Below are 22,956 nucleotides of genomic sequence, written 5' to 3'. Positions count from 1 at the left end.
AAGTAACCAGGGACAACCTTTCACACTTTTGCAGTATATCCTATTTGCCTCACTGAAAACAATCACACAGTGCCCTATTCTGTGTAAAATCCATCAGGGCAGTAACCTCCTGCCCTTGGAATTTTCTTCTGACCCAGGTGTGAGCAGTCCCCTCCTCCTCAACCCCTCCAAACTGGTTCTGGCAATTAGCTCCCTTTCCCGCAGGGCTAGTCCCAAACTGACTGCAGTTGGCCCAGTGAACAAAGTATTTTCCTTCCCTTAACTATGAATGGGCAGGCCTCAGCTTTGGTCCTTTCGAGGTAACAAAGTTGTTGGGCCCACCCCAGATGCTCTGCTCTTCCTCAGCTGAGAGGAGTCACATGCCTCAAACTCAGGTCTTCCTGCCAAAAGACCTAAGCAATTATTTCTGTGGTGTGAGCAGTTTTCAAAGTTCATTAAGGGGTAGTATTGAAAGGGGCCAGCTGCTAGTAGGCTAATACTAATTGGTCTATTAGAGGTTCGGGTAGATAAAGTTTTAGCTTTTTAAATGTTGCTTTTCCTAAATATTTATAAAACATCTGACTTCACCAGTGAATTTAAGTTTTTATAAATATTAAATATAGTGGTTTAACCATTCTGGTTGCTTATCTCAAACCTGAGTAAAGTGAAATAGCATTGCATTTTGAACTTTAGGTTTTTCTCATAGGACAGCTTCAGCCCTTTACTGTGAAAATAACGTTTGGGGGCTAGTGACCCATAGGTCATGCCAGCAACATGCCAGAACTACATTCTTGCATGTATCACTTTTAAATACTTGGCATCGTACCTTCTAGAGTACAAGGCCTCCTTAGGGTTGACTTTATATCTAAATGTAGGGTTCTTTAGCTGTCAAAAAGGGGTTTATTTTGACAAGTTCACCTGCACGTTTTAAAGCAACAGTCAGGCTGCACAGGTAGGCCTTAGGCAGTGTTTTGTTTGTTAGCCTATTTGAGGGTACATGCATTGCAGTCCACAAGTGACACTTAACTTACAATGCCACTGCTTTATTTATCCTGCATCATCATATACCATGGCCTCACTGGAAACTTAAATATGCCTGTTGGAAATTAGCCAATTTTACCATGTTTAAGGGTCATAGCATAATCACTGGAGACCAGATGGCAGTGCCCTATTGTGCAGAGGTCAAAACTAGCAATACCAGTCATAAAAAATAACGTTGACCAAGCAAAAATGGCAATTTTTTTACACTAATCCTTAGGTAAGTTTAATTAATGTAATTACATTAATACACTACATTAACCTATCCCTAACCAATATTTATTTTCAGTAGTTACATTAAAGAATTAGCTTTAAACGAGCTCTAATTCTAAATGTAATCGAATGTCTAATTTATATTTTAATAATATCTTGATTAATCTAAGCCTAACCCTGAACTGTTACTCAATATAAACTGAATTACTTTTAAATATTTCAATCCAGTCAGTTTGACATAACCGTTTATTAATTACAATGAAAATATTTTTAGTTAAAAATTCAACTTAAAATGCAGCCATTGCCATTTTAGTAATTAATAATAGTTCTCATTCAACATATTATAATAATTATAATACATTTAAGTTAACTACAATTTCTTTTAATGATGGAGTGGCCTTCTCTTTAATGATAATCTTTTCAGTCAATGTGGTGGAAGAAAACCAAGGGAAGAGCATGCGAGATAATTCTATTTAGAGAAAGTCAGCCACGGTTTACAGTGGTAGACAGGGTGCTGCTTGGTGATAACTTCATCTTAAATTGGACTACTAGACGAAGCTTAATACAAGATCCTTGTCTTTAGACAATAGCTTCAAATGCTAGACCAAATAATTACAACCACATGTGACAAAACAGCATAAGGCCTTGCAGGGACATATGGTAACTAACCAACAGAGATTTGCTGATGTCTAAAGGATGGGCGTGCTGTGTTTTATTATTTGAATAATGTATGTAGGCTCATGAAGTAGAGGGCTGTCAGAGTTGTTAATAGCTCTGTGTCTGGGATCAAGCTTCAAACAGCAGGTTGACTATTGTTTTAAAAAATGACCGTAGGTGAGGGATGAATGAGAAATGTTATGTTGGTGTTGCTATGTGTAACTAGAGTTGGTAGTCCTCGGTTAGACAGACAAGGCACCTCAAATTAAAGGATTTCTGCTGAATCTGAGGCAGTTTATTGTGCCACTGAGTTTACAAGGGCTGCATGGAACCCTTTCAAACTTTGCAACAATGCGGGTGTCCTAGGGAATACAATATTGTTGCGGTGACTGTTTTGTGGTTTGCCCAAAAGAACAGAGGCTATGCATTGAAGGTCTGAGTTCAGACTCCCATAATGCAGAAGTGCCTATAATTATGACTTTTCAAAAGCTGCTGAGACATCAAGGAGAACGATTGTTCCTGCACCATCTTTGTATCCTTGCTTATTGAGGTCATCCCATATGAAACTGAGATGAATCGTTTCCTTAAGAGGTGTTGAAACTCACTTATGTTTCTGCTAGTCGCTTATAGTTTATGATTAATTCTTGCATTTGCCTCATGATTAGTAAAACTGTTTTGTAGGCAAAGGAACATGGTTCTGTAGCTCTTATGTCATTTAGTCCAATCCGCGTTTTTTAAGTAGGGGATTTTATCCAACCACTTTACATTTAGTGGGGACAATAGGTTTGCAGTGTAGGGTTTAGGAGAGAGATGGGGAACTGTGACAGTAGTGGCCAGAGATCCTTGAAGACCGTAGGTTGGCATAGGTTGACAGGAGAGTGGACTTCCATCTATGGAGACAAGTGTTTGAATATGGGTTTGGTAGAAGGGTGTAACGTGATCAGTAACAATTGTAGTGAATGTAACCCTGAATTGTGGGTATGTGTACACAATGTACAGGCAATATCCTGTCCAAACCAAGAAGGCAGTGGTCTCTCTTTTAGATCAAGACCTCTTCAGGTACAGTAATCCCTGCTTCTGGAATTCAGACACATTCACACCATTTGGAAAGGCAGCTGTATCTGAAAGTTGCCTTTTCTGCAGGGTCGCCCCAGTATTTTGCCTTTGTTGCTGAACTTGTTTTTGTTGGCCATAGAACTCTGTGCACTTTAACCCTGCTAACCGGTGGTAAAGTGCTTGTGCCCTCCCTTGCAACCCTGTTACAATTGGTATGCACCTAATTGACACCTTTAATTCACTTTAAGCACCTAGTAGATGGTTCTACTTGTACCCAGGCCTAGTAAATTAAATGCTGCTTGTTAGACCTGGTACCATTGGCGTGAGTCTCCATCTGTAGTGTTTTCACTGTATTACTGTATGTGTTCACAAATGCTTAACACACTGCCTCTGAGATAAGTTTGTCTGCTCGTGCCAAGCTACCAAGGGGGTGAGCAGGTGTTATCCAGGAGTGTAATCCCCTTTCCCTGACTTAGAAGCAAGGGTCCCTATTTGGTCAAAGGTCCCTACCTCTGCCAACTAGAGACCCCCAGTTCTAACACTGCTAGTGAACTGCAGCCCTCATTGTGCCACCCACTAAAGTAGAATGATATTACATCCCTTCAGGCCTGGCATTTTAGCCTGGGTGTGCAGTTATAAACTGCCATTTCAACGTTGCTAAATATATCTTTTGCTAGGCCTAAACCTTCCTATTTTTTTATTAATACTTATGTCACCCCTAAGGTATGCCTTAGGGCAGAGTGCATGGTATTTAAAAAGAGGATATGTATATTTGATATATTACATGTCCTGTCAGTGAAAAACCTCCAAGCCTGGCTCTCCCAAAGGGTAACACTGGTTTGCACTATTGCATCTAATAAGTGCTAAACCAGTTTAGGTGTAGCTAGAAAAATTATTCAAGTTCTCATTTTAATAATAATTTAAAATTCAATTAATGGTCAAGTTGGAATTTACATTATTACTCTGGAAATGTCACTTTTAGAAAGCTGTAATGTTCCTGCCTAAACCAAAAAGCTTTCCTTTAGTGTCTAGATGTCATATGACGTCTGATTGCTCTCCAATGGTAAAATGTGTTTTGTTCCTAGACAGTGGACAAAGAGCTCTGGGTGTGGGGAGACTACCCCGTTGACAGGATGGCCCAGGGCAGGGCTGTGCCCAGCCCCTTCATTAGCTTCAAATGATGCCAAGCATGTCACTGGCAGATGAATCTCACACCTAGGCCTTTCTCTCCTGTGTTTCTCTAGTCCGAAATTGACCAGAACTGTTTTATGGGGGTAGACAAAGACTTGTGCTCCTCCTAAAGGCTAGCAATGGGCATAGATGTGGGCTCTGCCCTTCTCTCTGAATCCTGAAGGAAGACTGGACCTACATGTCTTGAACCTATGACTCCATAAGTGACTCCAAGGGTCAGTTGGCTGATCTTCTGTTTGAGCTTCAGGCACACAAAAAGCTTCCAAAGGCCTCTGTCACTGCAACTGTCCAGCTGACTTGGTACATCTGGACCTGCCTTGGATCCTGCTGCTGACCTGTTGGAGGGAGTCCTAACCCCCAATTGATGCCGTCCTGGTGCTGGATGCTTTACTAGTGTTAAAATGAGCTCCTCATGGCCCCAAAACTGCAAGAAGTGGGACTTAGAAACCTGTTGCCAGTGTTCTGCTTGGAGAACTTTCGGAGACCGGAACCACTCTCATAGTCGCAACCATCGACGTTGATTCACCTGTTGGCCTTCTGCGGGGAAAGTCAGCCTTGCTGACTTTCCCCGCAGAAAGAGGTCTGACTTCAAGGAAAGTTTCTAAATCCAAACATAGAGGGCCTAATTGGGACCAATGCGGAACAGCAACCCATTGATGTTAAAGCCTTCCTGGGCACAGACTTTGCACCCGCGGACCTTTTCCGCCTTCATCAGCTACCTCACCGGGACGATGTGCTTCAGCAACCTGCTGTCACTGTGTGCCACTTGAGATTCAGCTTTGCCCGCCAACTACTCGTTAATTACTAAAAAGTTTCTAAGTCAGAAGGCGAACTTTCCACCGGTATGAACTTGGTCTCGCCATCCGACGCATATTTTAATGTGGTCCATTTCAACTTTGACACGATCTAGTGCAACCAGATAACCGCGGTTGGTGCTTTGCGTTTTTTCTCACTGTTATTAGGTCACAATTTCAGGTTCTACTCATTGGATTTTTGTCATTTTGGTGTCATTTTATTTATTGTACTCTTATTTTACTATAGTGGTCTGGGATTTTTCTGGTGTGTTTTTTAACTTTATTTCTGTTTGAGTACTGCACAAATACTTTACACATTGCCACTAAGTTAAACCTGCCTGCTTTGTGCCAAACTGCCAGAGTGTTAAGTACAAGTTTATTTAGTTATTTTTGTGGTTCAACCTGACAAGGACTATGATTGTTATTTGAGGTGGGTTCTCAAACCCCTCAACGAATACTCCAATTTCTTATAATCTGTCAGTAAATCCTCTCGGTTTTTGGATCTGTTGTGGCAGGTAAGAGTCAGAGTGGCTACTTTGCATTTTTTTTGAGTGCCTGTGAGAACCCTATATCCCTTTTTTAAATCGTCTTTTTCCTGGTCATGGAATTATTTTAAAGTTAGATACAATGGATTGTTCCCAGCAGCGTGTAACTGTATTCAATAATCGTTGTCAGCCATCTTAAAGCATGCAAGTATTTTAACATTGTAATGAATGAAACAACAGTGCAGTATCATCTTGATTCTCTCGCCCTGAATGGGCAAGTACTATCTATCGACATGCCGTATATGCAGCAATCTACATGTAACTCGACGTTTGTCAATATGTGATCCTAAGACCACCGACAACTACTACAGCTAATCTTCAGAGAATAAGGAGCATTCTACCGCCCTGTATGGGCTCTTGTCACTAGGGAGTAGTACTCATAGCCGGTGCTAATCATCCTAATTTTCTCATATTACACCCTGTCTGGGTTAATTTCAAATAGATGTAGGCCCCTCACTTTCTATACTGCACAGTTAGTGTTCCAATATGCTATTCTTGTTTCATGTGGTGTCACATAAGGTTCCCAATTTCATCAGTTCAACATTATGTTCCAGAACAATGCTCCAATTACAAATTAATCGCCATTTCCTCCCCACTATTCAGACCCCTTGGTATCTTAGTTTGGGTATCGATTATATATCTGGACTCTAATCTATGGAGCTGTAGAAGTCTATCACCTTCCCTTATGTTTGGGTCACATGGTCCATGCAAAAGAATTTCAATAGAGCCCTGTTGCTCTTATGATGCGTTTCAAAGTGTTTTGCCACCGGATACGTTGCATCCTTGTTGGCAATCACTCTGAGATGTTCTAAAATACGCACCGTTGTTTGATGTATGGTGCTGCCAATATACCTCAGCCACACGGGCGTACCAAACAGTACACTGTGTGGCTGGTATTGCAATTCATGAACCTATTGATTTTCTTGGGTGCCTCCAAACCTGGTACAGCGTAGGATAGGACTTTATGGCAATTTCTACACGCCTTGCATTTACCGCTGGGGAAGAAACCAGTAACTCCTCTAAAGGCGGCTGGTCTGTTATTAGTGGGACAGTGACTCTGTACTAAGTGATCTCTCCGGGCCTGCGTTCTCCTAAACGACATTAGAGGGGATTTGGGCAAATCTTCACCTATCGTAGAATCTGTTTTCAAAATGTGCCTGTTTCTTAACACATTCCTAATGTCATTGGCATCACTTGAGTAGTCTATGGTCATTCTAAAGTTATTCTGAGCTGTCTCTCTCTTACTTCTAGTGCGTGAGTTGTCATTGACCAACTCCAGTCTAGATTTGGTGTCTACCTTCTTTTTAGCTTGAATGAGAATATCCTTACGATATCCTCTTGTCATAAATCTCTGCATGCTTTCTTCTGCTGCTGTCTGGAAATCGCAATCCCTCGTGCAATTTCTCTTAATCCGTAGGAGTTCGCCATATGTTTTTATTTTATCATGATGACAGCTGCTGGCATGTAACAGGGAATTCCCAGCAGTTGGCTTCCTATGCAATGAGGTACATAGTCTACCCTATGCTGTGAACACTGTTAAGTCTGGAAAGTTCACAGATGTTCGACTTATCTCACCTGTGAATCTGAGATTCAGATAATTCTCATTGAGCACTCTAAGATAATCCTTCGCTGATTTTTCAGTGCCCCTTTAAATGATGAAAAGGTCATCAATGTACCTGTTCCAACTGATGACATTACAGGTTCATTCATCATTGGCATCTGCCCAGGCCACCTGCTTCTCCCACCAGCCAACTAAAAGGTTTGCATAACTGAGGGCGAAGCAGGTGCCCATCGCCATACCACGTGTCTGTCTAAACAGTTGCTCAAGGAACAAAAAAATATTATTATTGAGACAAATGTCAACAAATTCCATCTTATCGTGCTCAATAAATTTCAACGATCGTCCCTTCAAGAAGTAGTTCACCGCCTCAAGACCTTTCATATGTTCAATGCTGGTATAATGACTTGAGATATCAAGTGTCATCATCACGAAGTTTGTCTCCCAAGCAACATCTTCAATCCGCCTCAAAAAGTCTTTTGTATCCTGAACGTGTGAAACCAGTTGAATCACAAACTCTAACAAGAAATGATCCACAAATCTGGACATAATCTCGGTTAAACTGCCAGGGACGAAACTATAGGGTGACCAGGAGGACTTATTTGGTTCTTATGTATTTTTGGGAGGTGATAAAAGGTCGGAAGATGTGGATGCTTGCACTCAAGAAAGACATACTCTTCCTTTTCCAACATGCCTTTTTGATACCATTTGTTAAGGAGTGTGTGATATTCCGCTGTGCTGCTTTCATATTCCTTCCTTCCAATCTTTTTGTAACTCAGAGTGTCATTGAGTTGTTTCAGAGCTTCTCAGTCATTTATAGCACTATATTCTCGCCCTTGTCGAAGGCTTACACACAATCGTCCGATCTTCTTGTAAATCTTTTTTTGCCTCCCTCTGTTTCTCAGTGATGTTACTTTTGTTTCACCTCCTGTCATTTTTGGTTAGTTATTTTATGAGTTCCTTGGTGACTGCCTCTGTGAACACGTCAGTGGCATCCCTAGGCCTGTGTGGGATGAATTTGGATGACAGTTTGAATGGACTCCCAGCACTTAATTGAATGAGTCCCAGCTATTCTGTTCTGTCATTCCCCGTAGGAATCAATTCTCTGGGATTTTCTTCATTCTGTAGATCCTCCAAGTCCGCCAATGTCTCCAGATCGTTAACCGTCAAAATATCCTGATCTGTGTCTACAGTATTGACTTGTGTCCGCCTGCACCCCGGTCTTTGCAGTTTAAAGTACTTAAGAAGTTTAATCCTCCTAGAAAATTTAAATAAGTCAATTCTTGTCTGAGTATACTCAGATCTTTTTGGAGGGCAGAATGTAAGTCTTAGTCGCAGTACTGTTTCCTCCGTTTGGTTCAGTACTCTTGATGTTAAATTTACAATCGTAAGATTTTCGGGTGTTAGCGCTTGGTCCCTCGTTTGCTCCGAGTCACCTGTGGTGAGGCGCTGTTTTTGCCTGCTACAGCCGCCCCTCCTCGTCCTGCATTCGCCTTTTGCTCTGGAGGTTTTCCCCTCCCTCCTCTGCCCCACGTTTTCCTGATCAGGCAGAACGCCTCGTGAAAAGGAGTAGATTGCTCTTTTCTTACAGCTCGTGGTTCCCTTTCCTCACTGGACAACTCTGCGTCTGCCACATTGGATTCAGCTGTTTCTCTTTGTTCAGTACTTTCCTGGTTTTTATTGCTTAACAGTTGCCTGCGTGGGGCATCAAATCTCTTCGCAAGCGTGAGAACACGCCCAGCTCATAATCTCTCGCATCTCATTTGAATTTATCCTGCTTCCTTTGCTTTATTTTTTGTTCATAATTAGTTAGGCGTGTCTTCATTTCCGTTTGCAATTCTTCCTGTTTGTTCTTGTCATTGTTCCTAGTGATGTCACTTTCTAGGGTATTACTATCTGGTAATGCGCGTTTCCTATCACTCCAGGCAAACTTGACTAGAAAGACTAACATGCCATTCGACGAATTGGCAGTATGGTCCGCCCATTCCTCTAGTACAGCGGGTCTGGGTTCTCATACGTTGGAACTGTGTATATGGGCAGTCCACGCAGTACGGGTTGAACATCAATGTAGTTTTGGAGCGATGTCACCTACCACCATTTTCTAATTTCCCTTTCATACAGTTTTTCCAATTTGTTGAACTGCGCTTTCAATTCAATTCATTCATTGCTTGGCTACCTTCAATTCCTCTTCTTTGGGAATCTCCCTTCCTTTTGAATATATCAACAGCTGCTTCCGGCGTGCCGCCTCACTAAACATGCCACAATTAATGTGTCTTCAATACACACAATTCCGTACTAATTGCTCCCTCGACCTGCCGCCTGTTCTTTACCAATTCATGTGTCAAATACACAAAAAGTCTTCTTACCGGTGTCAGTCGGCCCTTTGCTAATGAAGCCAGTGTTCAATCCCTCGGTTTCAATGTTTCACCGCTTCTGGAAGATACTATGTTGCACGACGTGCTCAACAGCGGCAGTGAAGAGAAAATTGCATCACCTTGCCAGACCTTGTCTGTGTCCGTTCACTTGCGGTCGGGTGCTTTTTGCGCGAAGACGAGAGTTGCGCTGCTTTATCGCAGCTACAAGGTAAAGAATCACCAGCATTCACAGGAGCAATCAACCCAGTTGTTTATTGGGTTCTCAGTACATTAAAACACGTTTTGGCTACCACCTTTGTCAATAATGGCGCACGCTGAAAAACAGCAAGTATAAATACACATGTGGTTATTGACATTAACAAAGGACACTGGACATCCTTCTGTCCATCGGTGTCGGCCATCTTAAAGCATGCAAGTATTATATCATTGTAATGAATGAAACAACAGTGAAGTATCATCTTGATTCTTTCGCCCTTAATGGGCAAGTCCCATCTATTGACATGCCGTATATGCAGCAATCTACATGTAACTCGACATTTGTCAATATGTGATCCTAAGACCTCCAACAACTACCGCAGCTAATATATATATATATATATCTCCTACTGGCAGTCACCTATAGGTAGTTATAGTTAGGACCTTGTTTCTGTTAAAAAAGTGTTTTTTCTTTTGCCAATATCTTTGGCGCCGTTTGATGAATCTAAGCAAAACTTTCAAAACTAATTGTTCCCTCAGGTCACCTCCTGTCTTGAAAGTTTTGGAATGATTCATCAAGCGGGGCCTGAGAAAAAAGGGGGTCCCAAAAACGCGTTTTCCCTATGTTAATTTCGATTGGAATTTTTTCGCGAAGACGAGAGTCGCGCTGCTTTATCGCAGCTGCAAGGTAAAGAATCACCAGCACTCACAGGAGCAATCAACCCAGTTGTTTATTGGGTTCTCAGTACATTAAAACACGTTTTGGCTACCACCTTTGTCAATAATGGCGCGCGCAGAAAAACAGCAAGTATAAATACACATGTGGTTATTGACATTAACAAAGGACACCGGACATCCTTCTGTCCATCGGTGTCGGCCATCTTAAAGCATGCAAGTATTATACCATTGTAATGAATGAAACAACAGTGAAGTATCATCTTGATTCTCTCGCCCTTAATGGGCAAGTCCCATCTATTGACATGCCGTATATGCAGCAATCTACATGTAACTCAACATTTGTCAATATGTGATCCTAAGACCTCCAACAACTACCGCAGCTAATATATATATATCTCCTACTGGCAGTCGCCTGTAGGTAGTTATAGTTAGGACCTTGTTTCTATTCAAAAAGTGTTTTTTCTTTTGCCAATATCTTTGGGGCCGTTTGACGAATCTAAGCGAAACTTTCAAAACTAATTGTTCCCTCAGGTCACCTCCTGTCTTGAAAGTTTTGGGATGATTCATCAAGCGGGCCTGAGGAAAAAAGGGGGGTCCCAAAACGCGTTTATGTTAATTTCCATAGGAATTTTTGGAACAGGCTACAGCCCGAACTGCTGAACGTAATTACACCAAATTTGGCAAAGAGGTAGCTCTTGGTTCAGAAAGCGACCTTTGTTTAAATGGTGTAAATCAGTTTGGTAGTTCCTGAGATATTCAAAAAATTAAAATATCGCTATCTGAGCACCGAGGAGGATTCGCGACTCCTCCCGAGCACAAGCTTCATTCTGATTGGCTTCCAACACTCCAAACCAGAATGTGTTGGCAGGCATCTTTTGACTCTGTAACCGAGTGACAAGAAAACCATAAAAAAAGAGATGAAAAACAAGAAAAGGGGACAGAGTAGAAACACCCTGACCCCCTAGACGTGCTTTGTTTATTTGAGCCCCCGGGAGGTTACTCTAAATTCAAAAACCTATACATTTATTACTTCATTGAACCATCTGAAGCTTGAGTGAAATGGGGTTGGACTGGTCGAGCTGATGTCATTTCTTGGAGAAGTGACCAAGTTAAGCTTAGGGCATATTTACAGGCGCATGGTCATTTTTCAGTATTAATCTCTATGTTTTGTGGCAAGTATGAGGCACTGTAAACATTTTGGCGTGGGTCGGAGCGCAGCAGAGAACTTGGAACCAAGGAGGGGGGATAGGGAAGAGCCCAAGGGACTCCTCAAAAAGGTCAGAGAGCCACAGCAAGGAGTACAGGGTTACTCATGCGAAGCCGGGGAGAAGTTGAGATCAGAGGGCGAGGGCAGCGGCAGAGGACTCTCACTCTCCTCCAGAGGTCGCGCTGGAGAGCTACAAAGGACACAGACCGACAGAAGGGTGATCCTGGTGCGTGCTGCAGCTGAAGACCCTTGGGAAGCAGATGCGTGAGCGCGAGACCCAGAGGAGGGAGAGTGTGCCCGGGCATGGATGGGTGTGAGCGGCGTCTGGAAACTGGGTAAACTGCACTGCAACATGTTGTGAATACAACGAAGGAGCATGCTCATCACATTTCAAATGCATCACTGTGTGGATGTGTATCGGTTTGTCAATACAGCATGAACGGCACTTTATTAGCACAGCAACCAGCACGTACAGCTACATTTGCAAAAATATATTATTATAAATAATATTAATGCAGCACAACGCGCATGCATCTAAAACTCGTGCAACGCATTAGTGATGCAGCGGAGAGCGCGTGTACAGCGCTATAATGATAGAGCTCAGAGGACATCCAAAGCCCTATGACAGAACTCAGAGTGCATGTGCATCACTACGATAGAACTCAGAGGGCCTGTAGAGCGCTACATCGATAAGCTCAGAGCGTGTGTACAGCGCTATAATGATAGAGCTCAAAGTGCATCTGCAGTGCTACGATAGAACTCAGAGTGCCTGTAGAGCGTTACATCGATAGAGCTCAGCGTGCATGTAAAGCACTATGATAGACCTCAGCGTGCATGTGCAGTGCTACATCGATAGAGCTCCGAGTTCCTGTTCAGCACTTCATGGACAAAGCTCAGTGTGCATGTACAGCATTGAATGCACAATGGACAGTCATTAAGCGTAGGATTGATTGATTGGTTTTTGACATAAACAACACTTCCGTCGGTCCAGCCGAGCCTGGACAATATAGCTTTTGTGGGGCGCTGCTGCTCGCACCTCACACCTGGGGCTATTTTACAACCTGTCTAGGTTTGTGCCCCGCGTGTGCGGTACGCCTCTGCCCTGCCTGGAAGCTTGGTCTGGTTTAAGTGCAGTGGAGGCAGGAGACAAGGTATCCTGACATTCTGCGGTTGTAGAGATTTTGTAGAGTGCCAACAGGTCTTTTTCCTTTTCCTTGCTTCGGAGCTTGCTGCGGCTGTGTCCTTGCAAACGTGCACGACTACAAGAAGTAAAGGAGCTCAGTGCGGTGACAGTAGAAAACCATTGTGCATGTCTAACTTTAGTGTCTCTGTATAAAAAAAAATTAAAAAAATAAAACTCAAAATATCTTCACAATCGAGAGGGCTATGATAATTTGGCAGCCAGGTAACAACATATTTCAAAGAAGATCAAGAATCATATACCGTTTTCGTCCTTGGTGCTGGTCGGTGTTCGGTGTTTGACGTGTTTTGATAGTAGTGGACGTTCTGGTGTGGCCAGTAATTATACCATGCCAAGGAAACAATGGGTTAACATCCATTACAATAGTAAAAACAAAACCTATGGTCATTTAGGCACTGTTCAGACCCCCAGAGTAGCCCTTTATTCAGGGATTTCATTCCAAAATCAGTACACAGAAAGAAGCCCTAGGTATGCAAATTTACTCTAGCAAATAAGCGCAAGTGACTTCAAGTCCACTTTGACCATAGTGATATCACAAGTTTCCCACATATCACAGCCTGACCCCTCGACAACTACTGACTGCATCCTAAACTAAAAGGCTAGAGGGGGCAATGCACTGAGATAGCACTCAATGATGTCTGCAGCTGTGTGCATCGTCCTTGTGTTCATTAGTACAGTAAGATTCACAGCCAGTGCATTCATGTGAGAGCCACTTTGGCATTTCAAGGATGATCCTCCAAATTCAAAAACCTATACATTTATTACTTCATTGAACCATCTGAAGCTTGAGTGAAATGGGGTTGGGCAGGGCGAGCTGATGTCATTTCATGGAGAAGTGGTCAAGTTAAGCTTAGGGCATATTTACAGCCACACATGGTCAACTTTCAGTATTAATATCTCTACGTTTTGTGGCAAGTATGAGGCACTGTAGACCTTTTCAGCTAATGTGGTCAGTGGCGGCTTTTTGAGTAGTGTGGTTAATTTCACATATTGTAGACCCTTTCAGTTAGTGTGGGCTGTTCCGGCAACTGTGCTAAGTTCCAGTTTCATGATCAGCCTCAGTAGGTTGATGCAGTGTGGTCGGTTTTTGTTGCATGGTCAGTAACAGGCAATCTGGTTAGTTTCAGGCAGTGCGTTCAGTTTTAGGGTGCGTGGTTAAGTATTACAGTCGGTTTCAGGTGCAGTAAGACATTGTGATTAGTTAGGTATTGCGATTGCTCGAGATATTGTAGTCTGTTGTAACATAACATTGCATTTTTTTTAAATCATTTTCTTATAGTGGAGTTTATTTCACATGCATAGCTGGTTCCGGTATTGTGGTCACTTTCATGTACTGTAGTCGCCTAAGGTACTATGGTCAGCTCCAGCCATTCTAGTGAGTTTCATATATTTCTGTAGGTTTTGGGGTATTATAATCAGTTATAGACAGTATAGTAAGTTTCAAGTCCCATTGCTTTTTGTATTTTTTGTATTGTAGTCAGTTTCAGATATTGTAGTCTAGTTCAGGTACTCTGGTGAGTTTGATGTGTTGCAGTCGCATTCAGAAACTGCGTTGTCTTTCTGTTGTTTTTTTCAAGGGTTGTGGTCACTTTTAGATATCCTACTCATTTTCAGGCACTGTAGTTAGTTTCATGTACTGTTATCAGTTTCAGGTATTGTGGCTGATTTGAAGAAATGTGGTCCGTTTTATGTTGTGTAGTTAGTTTAACGCAGTCAGATGTATTTTAGGTATTGTAGCTGGGGGTCAGATATTATAGTGGGTTTCAGGGATTGAAGCCAGGATCAGGCACTAAGGTAAGTATTCGTTACTGGTGCCAATTTCAAAATATAACAGCCTTTTTCAGGTACAGCTGTCAGTTTAAGATATTGCATTCACCATCATCAATGGGTTTCATGTAGTGTGCTTTATTTCAGGTTTGAGGTCAATTTCCTGTATCTTGATGGGTGGCAGGTATTGTTTCATGTCATGTGGTTGGTTTCAGGTAATACTGCTGATTTCAGGTATGCTATTATCAGTTTCAGGCACAGTCCCTGGTTTCCTACATCGATGTACATTTCCAGTGTATGGTCAGTTTGATGTACTGTGGTCATCTTCCGTCATTCTGATCAGCTTCAGTTATTGTAGTCGTGTAGTGGGTTTTACAGTCTGTGGTCTATTTTAGGTATTGTGGTTGGTTAGGACTTGTGTCTCCTTTGCTTCGTTCTGCACTTCTTTTGTTTCTTTCTGCACCCCTCTTGCCGCACCTCTGTGCCTTCTTTCTGCACTTCTTTACTTTCTTTCTGCAGCTCTCTTGCTTTTTTTCTGCACCCCTTGCCTCTTTCTCTACCCCTCTTCCCTATTTCCTCACCCATGTTGCCGCTTTCTGCACCTCTTTTCCTTCTTTCTGAACCTCTCTTGTCTCTTTCTCCACCCCTCTTCCCTCTTTCTGCACCTCTGTTGCTTCTTTCTGCACCCCTCTTGCCTCTTTCTGTACCTGTGTTCCTTCTTTCTGAACTTCTTTTGTTTCTTTCTGCACCTCACTTCTTTCTGCACCCCTCTTCCCTCTTTCTGCGCACACCTTGCCTCTTTCTGCACCTCTGATCCTTCTTTCTGCACTTATTTTGTTTCTTTGTGCTTCTTTCTGCATGCCTCGTGCCTCTTTCTGCACCCCTCTTCCCTCTTTTTGCACTCCTCTTGCCTCCTTCTCCACCTCTGTTCCCTCTTCACCCCTGTTGCCTCTTTCTGCACCTCTGTTCCTTCTTTCTGCACTTCTTTTATTTCTTTTTGCACATCTCTTGCTTCTTTCTGCACCGCTCTTGCCTCTTTCTGCACCCCTCTTCCCTCATTTTGCAACCCTCTTGCCTCTTTCTGCACTTCTGTTGCTTCTTTCTGCATTACTCTTGCTTCTTTCTGCACCTCTTGCTTCTTTGTACAGCACTCGTGCTTCTTTATGCACCTCTGTCCCTTCTTCCTGCAACCCTTGTGCCTCTTTCTGCATCCCTTCTCCCTCTTTCTGCTCCCCTCTTGTCTCTTTCTGCACCTCTGTTGCTTCTTTTTGTACTTCTTTTATTTCTTTATGCAACTCTCTTGCTTCTTTCTGCACCCCTTGTGCCTCTTTCTCCACCCCATCCCTCTTTCTTCACTCCTGTTGCCTCTTTCTCCACTTCTTGTGTTTCTTTTTGCACATCTCTTCTTTCTGCACCCCTCTTCCCTCTTTTTGCACTCCTCTTGCCTCTTTCTCCACCTCTGTTCTCTCTTTCTTCACCCCTTTTGCCTGTTTTTGCACCTCTGTTCCTTCTTTCTGCACTTCTTTTGTTTCTTTTTGCACATCTGCTTATTTCTGCACCCCTCTTGCCTCTTTTTGCACCCCTCTTGCCTCTTTCTGCACTTCTGTTGCATCTTTCTGCACTATTCTTGCTTCTTTCTGCACCTCTCTTGCTTCTTTCTGCAGCACTCGTGCTTCTTTCTGCTCCTCTGTCCCTTCTTTCTGCAACCCTTGTGCCTCCTTCTGCACCCCTCTTCCCACTCCCCTCTTGTCTCTTTCTGCACCTCTGTTGCTTTTTTCTGCACTTCTTTGGTTTTTCTGCACCCTTCGTGCCTCTTTCTGCACCCCTTCCCTCTTTTTGCACTCCTCTTGCCTCTTTCTGCACCTCTGTTCCCACTTTCTTTACCCCTGTTGCCTCTTTCTGCACCTTTGTCCCTTCTTTCTGCAACCCTTGTGCCTCTTTCTGCACCCCTTTTCCCTCTTTCTACTCCTCTCTTGTCTCTTTCTGCACCTCTGTTGCTTCTTTGTACACCTCTTGTGTCTTTCTGCACCCCTCGTGCTTCTTTCTGCACCACTCTTACCTCTTTTTGCTCTCCTCTTGCCTCTTCCTCCACCACTCTTCCCTCTTTGTTCACCCCTGTTGCCTCTTTCTGTAATTCTTTTGTTTCTTTTTGCACATCTCTTGCTTCTTTCTGCACCGCTCGTGCCTCTTTATGCACCCCTCTTCCCTCATTTTGCACACCTCTTGCCTCTTTCTGCACTTCTGTTGCTTCCTTCTGCACTACTCTTCTTTCTGCACCTCTTTTGCTTCTTCTGCAGCAATCCTGCTTTTTTCTGCTCCTCTGTACCTTCTTTCTGCAACACTTGTGCCTTTTTCTGCACCCCTCTTCCCTATTTTTGCACTCCTCTTGCCTCTTTCTACATAACATAACACCTCTGTTCCTTCTTTCTGCACCTCTCTTGCTTCTTTCTGCACCCCTTGTGCCTCATTCACACCGCTCTTCCCGCATCTCCTTTTCTTCTTTCTGCACTTTTCTTGCCTCTTTTCCACCCCTCATCCCCTCATCCCTACACCTCTGTTGCTTCTTTCTGCACTTCTCTTGCCTCTTTCTGCACCTCTGTCCCCTCTGTCTGTAACCCTTGTGCATCTTTCTGTACCCCTCTTCCCTCTTTCTGCTCCCCTCTTGTCTCTTTCTGCACCTCTGTTGCTTCCTTCTGTACTTTTGTTTCTTTGTGCACCTCTCTTGCTTCTTTCTGCACCCCTCGTGCCTCTTCGTGCACCCCTCTTCCCTCTTTTTGCACTCCTCTTGCCTTTTTCTGCACCTCTGTTCCCTCTTTCTTCACCCCTGTTGCCTCTTTCTGCATCGCTGTTCCTTCTTTCAGCACTTCTGTTGCTTCTTTCTGCACTACTCTTGCTTCTTTCTGCCCTTCACTTGCATCTTTCTACAGCACTCATGCTTCTTTCTGCACCTCTGTCCCTTCTTTCTGCAACCCTTGTGCCTCTTTCTGCACCTCTGTCCCTTCTTTCTGTACCTCTCTTGCTTCTTTCTGTATCCCTTTCTCCTCCCCACTTGCCCCTTTCTGCATCTTTGTTGCTTTATGCACTTCTCTTGCTTCTTTCTGCACCCCTCGTGCCTCTTTCTGCATATGTCCTACCTATGTAGGCATAGTTAGAAATAAGCATTTAAAAAAACCTTTGAAAATTCACTGAAAAAACCATAGGTTTCAGGGACGTTTTAGTTAGTAATAAGCATTTAAAAAACCTTTGAAAAACACTGAAAAAACCATAGGTTTCAGGGATGTTATAGTTAGAAATTTTCATATTAAAAAACTTTGAAATTCGCCTGGGGAGCCTCTGGACTACGAAGGGGTTTGACCAGTGGGACACGATTGGTATCAGCAAAGTGGGAGACCTGTGGCATAAGGGCGCGGTTAAGACTTTCGCGGCTCTTCAGGCCGAATATGAGCTTACGGACAGGGAGTTCTTCCGCTATGCCCAGGTTCGACACGCCCTGCTCTCGGTCTTTGGAGAGGGGACCACGATCCCGGTTTCCTCGCCCCTCGAGGACCGCATACTTGACGGACATGTCCCGGACAGCACTATTTCTTTAATTTATAAGAAACTGATTAATCATCGGGCTGACCTCTTGGTGCGCCTTCGGGAGGCTTGGACGGGGGATGGGGTGGAATTGGACGACGAGGACTGGCAGTCTGCACTGTCGTCCCCCAAAGAGGTCGCCATTCCAGCCCGTCTCCGGTTGGTACAGCTTAAGATTCTTCACCGGGTGTATGTGACGGGTCCTCGCTTGGTCTCGATGGGATATTCCGACGATGGGCTCTGTAAGCGGGGTTGTGGGCTCAGTGCCACCTTTCTCCATATCCTGTGGGAGTGCCGCGAGGTGGCGGACTACTGGCGCCGGGTACATACGGTTATGGGACAGGTCACTGGGGTTGTGCTGCTGCCGGAGGTGCGTCGCTGTGTCCTGAATGTGTGGGAGCCCAATGATTATAGCGCGGCTCAGACTCGGTGGGCGGCCCTGGGGAACATGATTGCCAAGAGAGATATAGCGCAGCTTTGGGGTGCCCAGCGGCCGCCCACCGTGTCAGTATGGAAGGAGAATATGGACTGGTGTATGTTCAGGGAGAAGACTGTGTATGTTGCCCGTGGTAAGCCGGGGGCATGGGGCAGAATCTGGGGGCAATGGAATGCTTATCGCGGGGGTATCTGTACGCCCCCCCTGGTGGACACCGATATCGCCATGTCCCCCTGACCCTTGACGGTTCCGGGCACCTTTTGGAATGACTACATATGGACGTTCAGTTCCCTTGGCCCCCCCCCCCCCGTCCCCAGCCTCCCGGTACTCCTTCCTTTCGTGTGCTGCTTAATGGTCTGACCTGGAGTTCCCCGGAGGAAGCCTAACCTGCGCCGTTTGTCTTTATGCCTCGCCTTTTGTTTTTCTTTTGGTTTTCTGTGTTTGTTTGATCTAAGTCTCCTGTGCCTCTAGAACTATCCGGACTCACTACGGGGCCGACCGCCGGGAACCGACTGCAGCTTTGAGAAATGTATATTTCATTCTGTACTTAGCGGCCGGCCCTGGTGGTTGTAGGCCCGTGCTTGTAATCGAATTATTGTTCAATAAAAACTTTTAAAAACAAAAAAACAAAAAAAAAAAAACTTTGAAATTCAGTGGAAAAACCATAGCTTTCAGGGACATTATAGTTAGAAATTATCATTTAAAAAACCTTAGAAATTCACTGGAAAAATCCCAGTTTTTAGGGACGTTATAGTTAGTTGGAGATTTCACTTGTACAAAACCAGAGAAATTTGCCCGTAATAGTTAGTTAAACTAACTATAACTCACGCCCCCGCAATGCACTGCTGATAACATCACATATTACATCACTCATGACATCACTGATCACATCATCCATGTGATAATCTGATGCACCTCCTCACACCCTAATATAACCTTTGATATACCTACTCTAAAATACAGACTGCCATTCTCGAAACCATAGACACAGCAATACCAATTACTACATACCCACTCACTGATTCCTAGGTCTACACACACATCACACACTCACCTATACAGTCACTCATACATGCACTCACTTATCAATACAGCCACTATCATATGCACTCATGCACTCATACACCCATACAGACACTCACACACCGCCACTCACCCTTGGAGTTACTCACACAGCTAGTCAGTCATGCAAAGAATCAATCATACTCCCATTTACTCACCTATACAGGTATACGCACACCACCTCACTTATTCATACAGATACTAACACATACTTACTTTCTTATACAATCACTGACCGAAGCACACACTCATCCACACAGCCACTCTTATAATCACTCACCCTCACATATAGTCATTTATGTACTCCAACACTCATATATACTGCCTTTCACATATGTAGTTACTCACACATGTACCACTGAGACTTCCATTGACTCACCAACACAGTCATACACACACTCACCCACCCATACAGATGCACTCTTGAACCCATACACCCAGTGAATCACCCACTCACACATCCATGCAGGGAGTCGCACACATCCCACACACCCACACAGACACTCCGGCACCCATACAGATACTCAGACAACCAATCAATAACCCATATAGACACTCATGTAGCTACTCACCAACCCATGCAGCCGCTTAGACACCAACGGACAGACTGATACAGACATTCACACAGATAAGTCACTAACCCATACATTCAGTAAGAAACGTTTAATCACTCACTTATAGTTGGTTATGCACCTACTAAATCATCCATTCAGGCAGTCATACACCCACTCATTCTTCAATACACCTTGGCTAAATATATATAAAACATATCTAAACTTTACAGAAACACACAGTCACTGGATGATGTCATCAGTGATGTCATTTGAAATGTCGTGAGTGATGTCACTGACCATGTCATGAGTGATATAATATGTGATGTCATCAGCAGTGCATTGCGAGGGCACGAGTTCTAGTTAGCTCAACTAACTGTAACGGCCGAATTTCTCTGTTTTTTTCCTATTGCTATCCCTAACAGGGGCACGACTTTTAGCACTTTGTAGGACTAATGCATAAAACGGTGTGAAACAAATATCTGCCAAAAAAGTGGTAAGAGGACAGAGGTATTCCAATACCTGTGTATCTTTGTCTCCTTGTCCAAAGATCGCATGGGCACACAAAATTAATCCAGTTCTTACCGGCCTCAGAGACGAGACAACAATATGGTCATCGCTACCTCTCTCACTGTATGGGCGCTCTGCAATTTTTTTTAAATGGTCTCTCTCCCCAGAGTGCTTTATCGGTTACAAAACTTCCTTTATCATATACCGCGCTCATGGTTTGCGCAAAAAATGCCATACATAATAAATTCCTGTGGGGTGGGGGGCTGTCAGAGTGGCGCTACAGACACGTGCGCAATCTACCTACTGCGGTGGCATTGCTGTGGCAGACGTGTATTCATACTATGGGGCCTCTCAACTATTGGGCATTAATGAATGGTGGTACAATACACCTACAGATCCGGCTTTTGCTCTAGAACACGTAGCCATGGAGGGGGTTCCCCATCTCCGGTTGTTATAAAGTACACAGAGCCTCGATTTTCTACCCCATGCTAGCAGAACAACGATTCGGCTCTGGCGATATACCGTTTGGCGGATGGAGTGGCATGGGCGTCTGACTCAGGCAACACCCCTGTGGCATGGTATGTACTTGCGCCAGGTGGCAACGTTAAAGGGGTTCCGCCTGTGGGACCTGGTCGGCATATCCACATTTGGAGACGTTATGCGGGGCACTACTATAAAGTCCATCCAACAGTTGTAGGAGGAATTCCAACTCCATAAAACCCAGTTCTACAAGTACTTCCAATTGCGTCATGCTCTCACCCCCATGCTTCTCACCTTGGACAACTTTCCAGAGTTTCACCCTCTGGATGGTCGCCTCCTCATGGGCGATTTGGGTGCCCACAAAATTTGACAGATCTCCCAGACATTGACAACATACTCCATTACGACCCTACACAGGGCCAGAAGGGTGTGGCAAGACGATATCCCAGACCTGATCGACGATGACTGGGCTGGGGCTATAGCTAGTCCCCGGATGCGGCGGTGTCCTCTAGATACCATCTCATTCAATTTAAATACGTCCACCACGTTTATTATACTTGCCTCCGTCTTTGGAAGATGGGGGTTATTACATCCCTCTAGTGCTTACGCTGCGGAAAAGAGGAGATGTTTTTCCACACAGTATGGAATTGTAGCGCTATACAGCCCTTCTGGCGTAAAGTCTCGGCTTGTCTAAAAGAGGTGTGGTCCTGGAATCTACCACACAACCCTAGACTGTTCTTACTTCATAGCACTGACCACATAGGAGGAGATCGATACAAACAACATCTGCTCTTCCTTGCCCTCACTATTGCAAATGCGGCATTGGTCAGCTGTGGAAGGGGACCTCCCCCCCCCCCCCCAGACAATAGGGAAATGGCGAAATGAATTAGACAAATGCATGGGTGCGGAGATAGTGGTCTTCCAGGCGACGGGCTGCCCTCAGAAGCATAGACAAATTTGGTCTAGATGGGCTACATATCGAGGTATAGACCTTCCCTCACCTTCCCTCTCAAACCCCTTGATGAGCAGTCTTCATCAGACGTCCTGGGCCATAACACACTGCATATTGTATTTCTCATTGTGGCGATCACAGATACTTAAACATGCCCCTAACTGTGGGTGGTGTGGAAATGTCTGCGCAAAGTTCTTGTTTTTGTTGTTGTTATATATACAAATTGTAGCCAATGATGTTTACAAGCTTGGTACTTTGCCATTATCCTGTCTTAAATTGGTACATGTCGGGCAACAGCCCAAGTGATACCATAAAAACTCAATAATATATATTTTCAACAAACAAAATAAAAGTGGTAAGTGTACACGTACAATCTAGAATATGGATGTGTTAGACTATGAGCTGGAGATTTCACTGTTTTAATAAATCAGCCCCAAAGAGATCATCCGTGAATTGCTGCTCATATCACTAATTCGTAGCTGTTGCATCTTTCATAGACTTACACATTTTTCTGTCATTTTTAGGTCTACTATGGCCAAGAAGTTGCTTCTGGTTGATGTTGATTGTGGGTTGGATGATGCCCAGGCACTCATGATGGCCCTGGCAGAGCCCAGTGTGGAAATCTTGGGGATCACGTGCTGCTTTGGAAACACAACCATTGATAATGTGTGCAAGAACGTACTGCGCTTGTTAGAAGTCTGTGAAAGGACTGAGGTAAGCGGCATTAAGGAAGGAAAGGGTTCACCTTCTGAAGAAGGCCATGCATAGCAGTAAATTTGAATGCCACTAATATGTCAGTTCCCAAGGAAGAAAAGAGCAAAGGCACAAAAAGAACCAGTGTTGTTGCTACATTAAGACCATTATAAGAATCTCCTTTTGGTGCCACCTAAGAGGCCGTACACATGCACCACATTGCGTCAAAATCATCTTGTTGC

At 43.9% G+C, this 22,956-nt stretch overlaps 1 protein-coding gene across 3 annotated transcripts in view; it reads left to right on the top strand.

Moving 5' to 3' along the window:
• Positions 1 to 22,956, top strand: part of LOC146805609 (inosine-uridine preferring nucleoside hydrolase-like) — a 139,333-nt gene that overhangs the window by 42,163 nt on the left and 74,214 nt on the right. For all 3 annotated transcript variants that reach the window (XM_085622891.1, XM_085622892.1, XM_085622893.1), the window contains one exon: positions 22,546 to 22,735. In XM_085622891.1, the coding sequence (XP_085479017.1) occupies positions 22,546 to 22,735 (190 nt within the window). The remainder of the gene's footprint in view (positions 1 to 22,545; positions 22,736 to 22,956) is intronic.

Source organism: Triturus cristatus, chromosome 8, assembly GCF_964204655.1.
Source record: "Triturus cristatus chromosome 8, aTriCri1.1, whole genome shotgun sequence".
Taxonomy (NCBI): Eukaryota; Metazoa; Chordata; class Amphibia; order Caudata; family Salamandridae; genus Triturus; species Triturus cristatus.
Note: the sequence above shows the minus strand (reverse complement) of the source record. Positions and strands in the feature narration are given on the sequence as shown.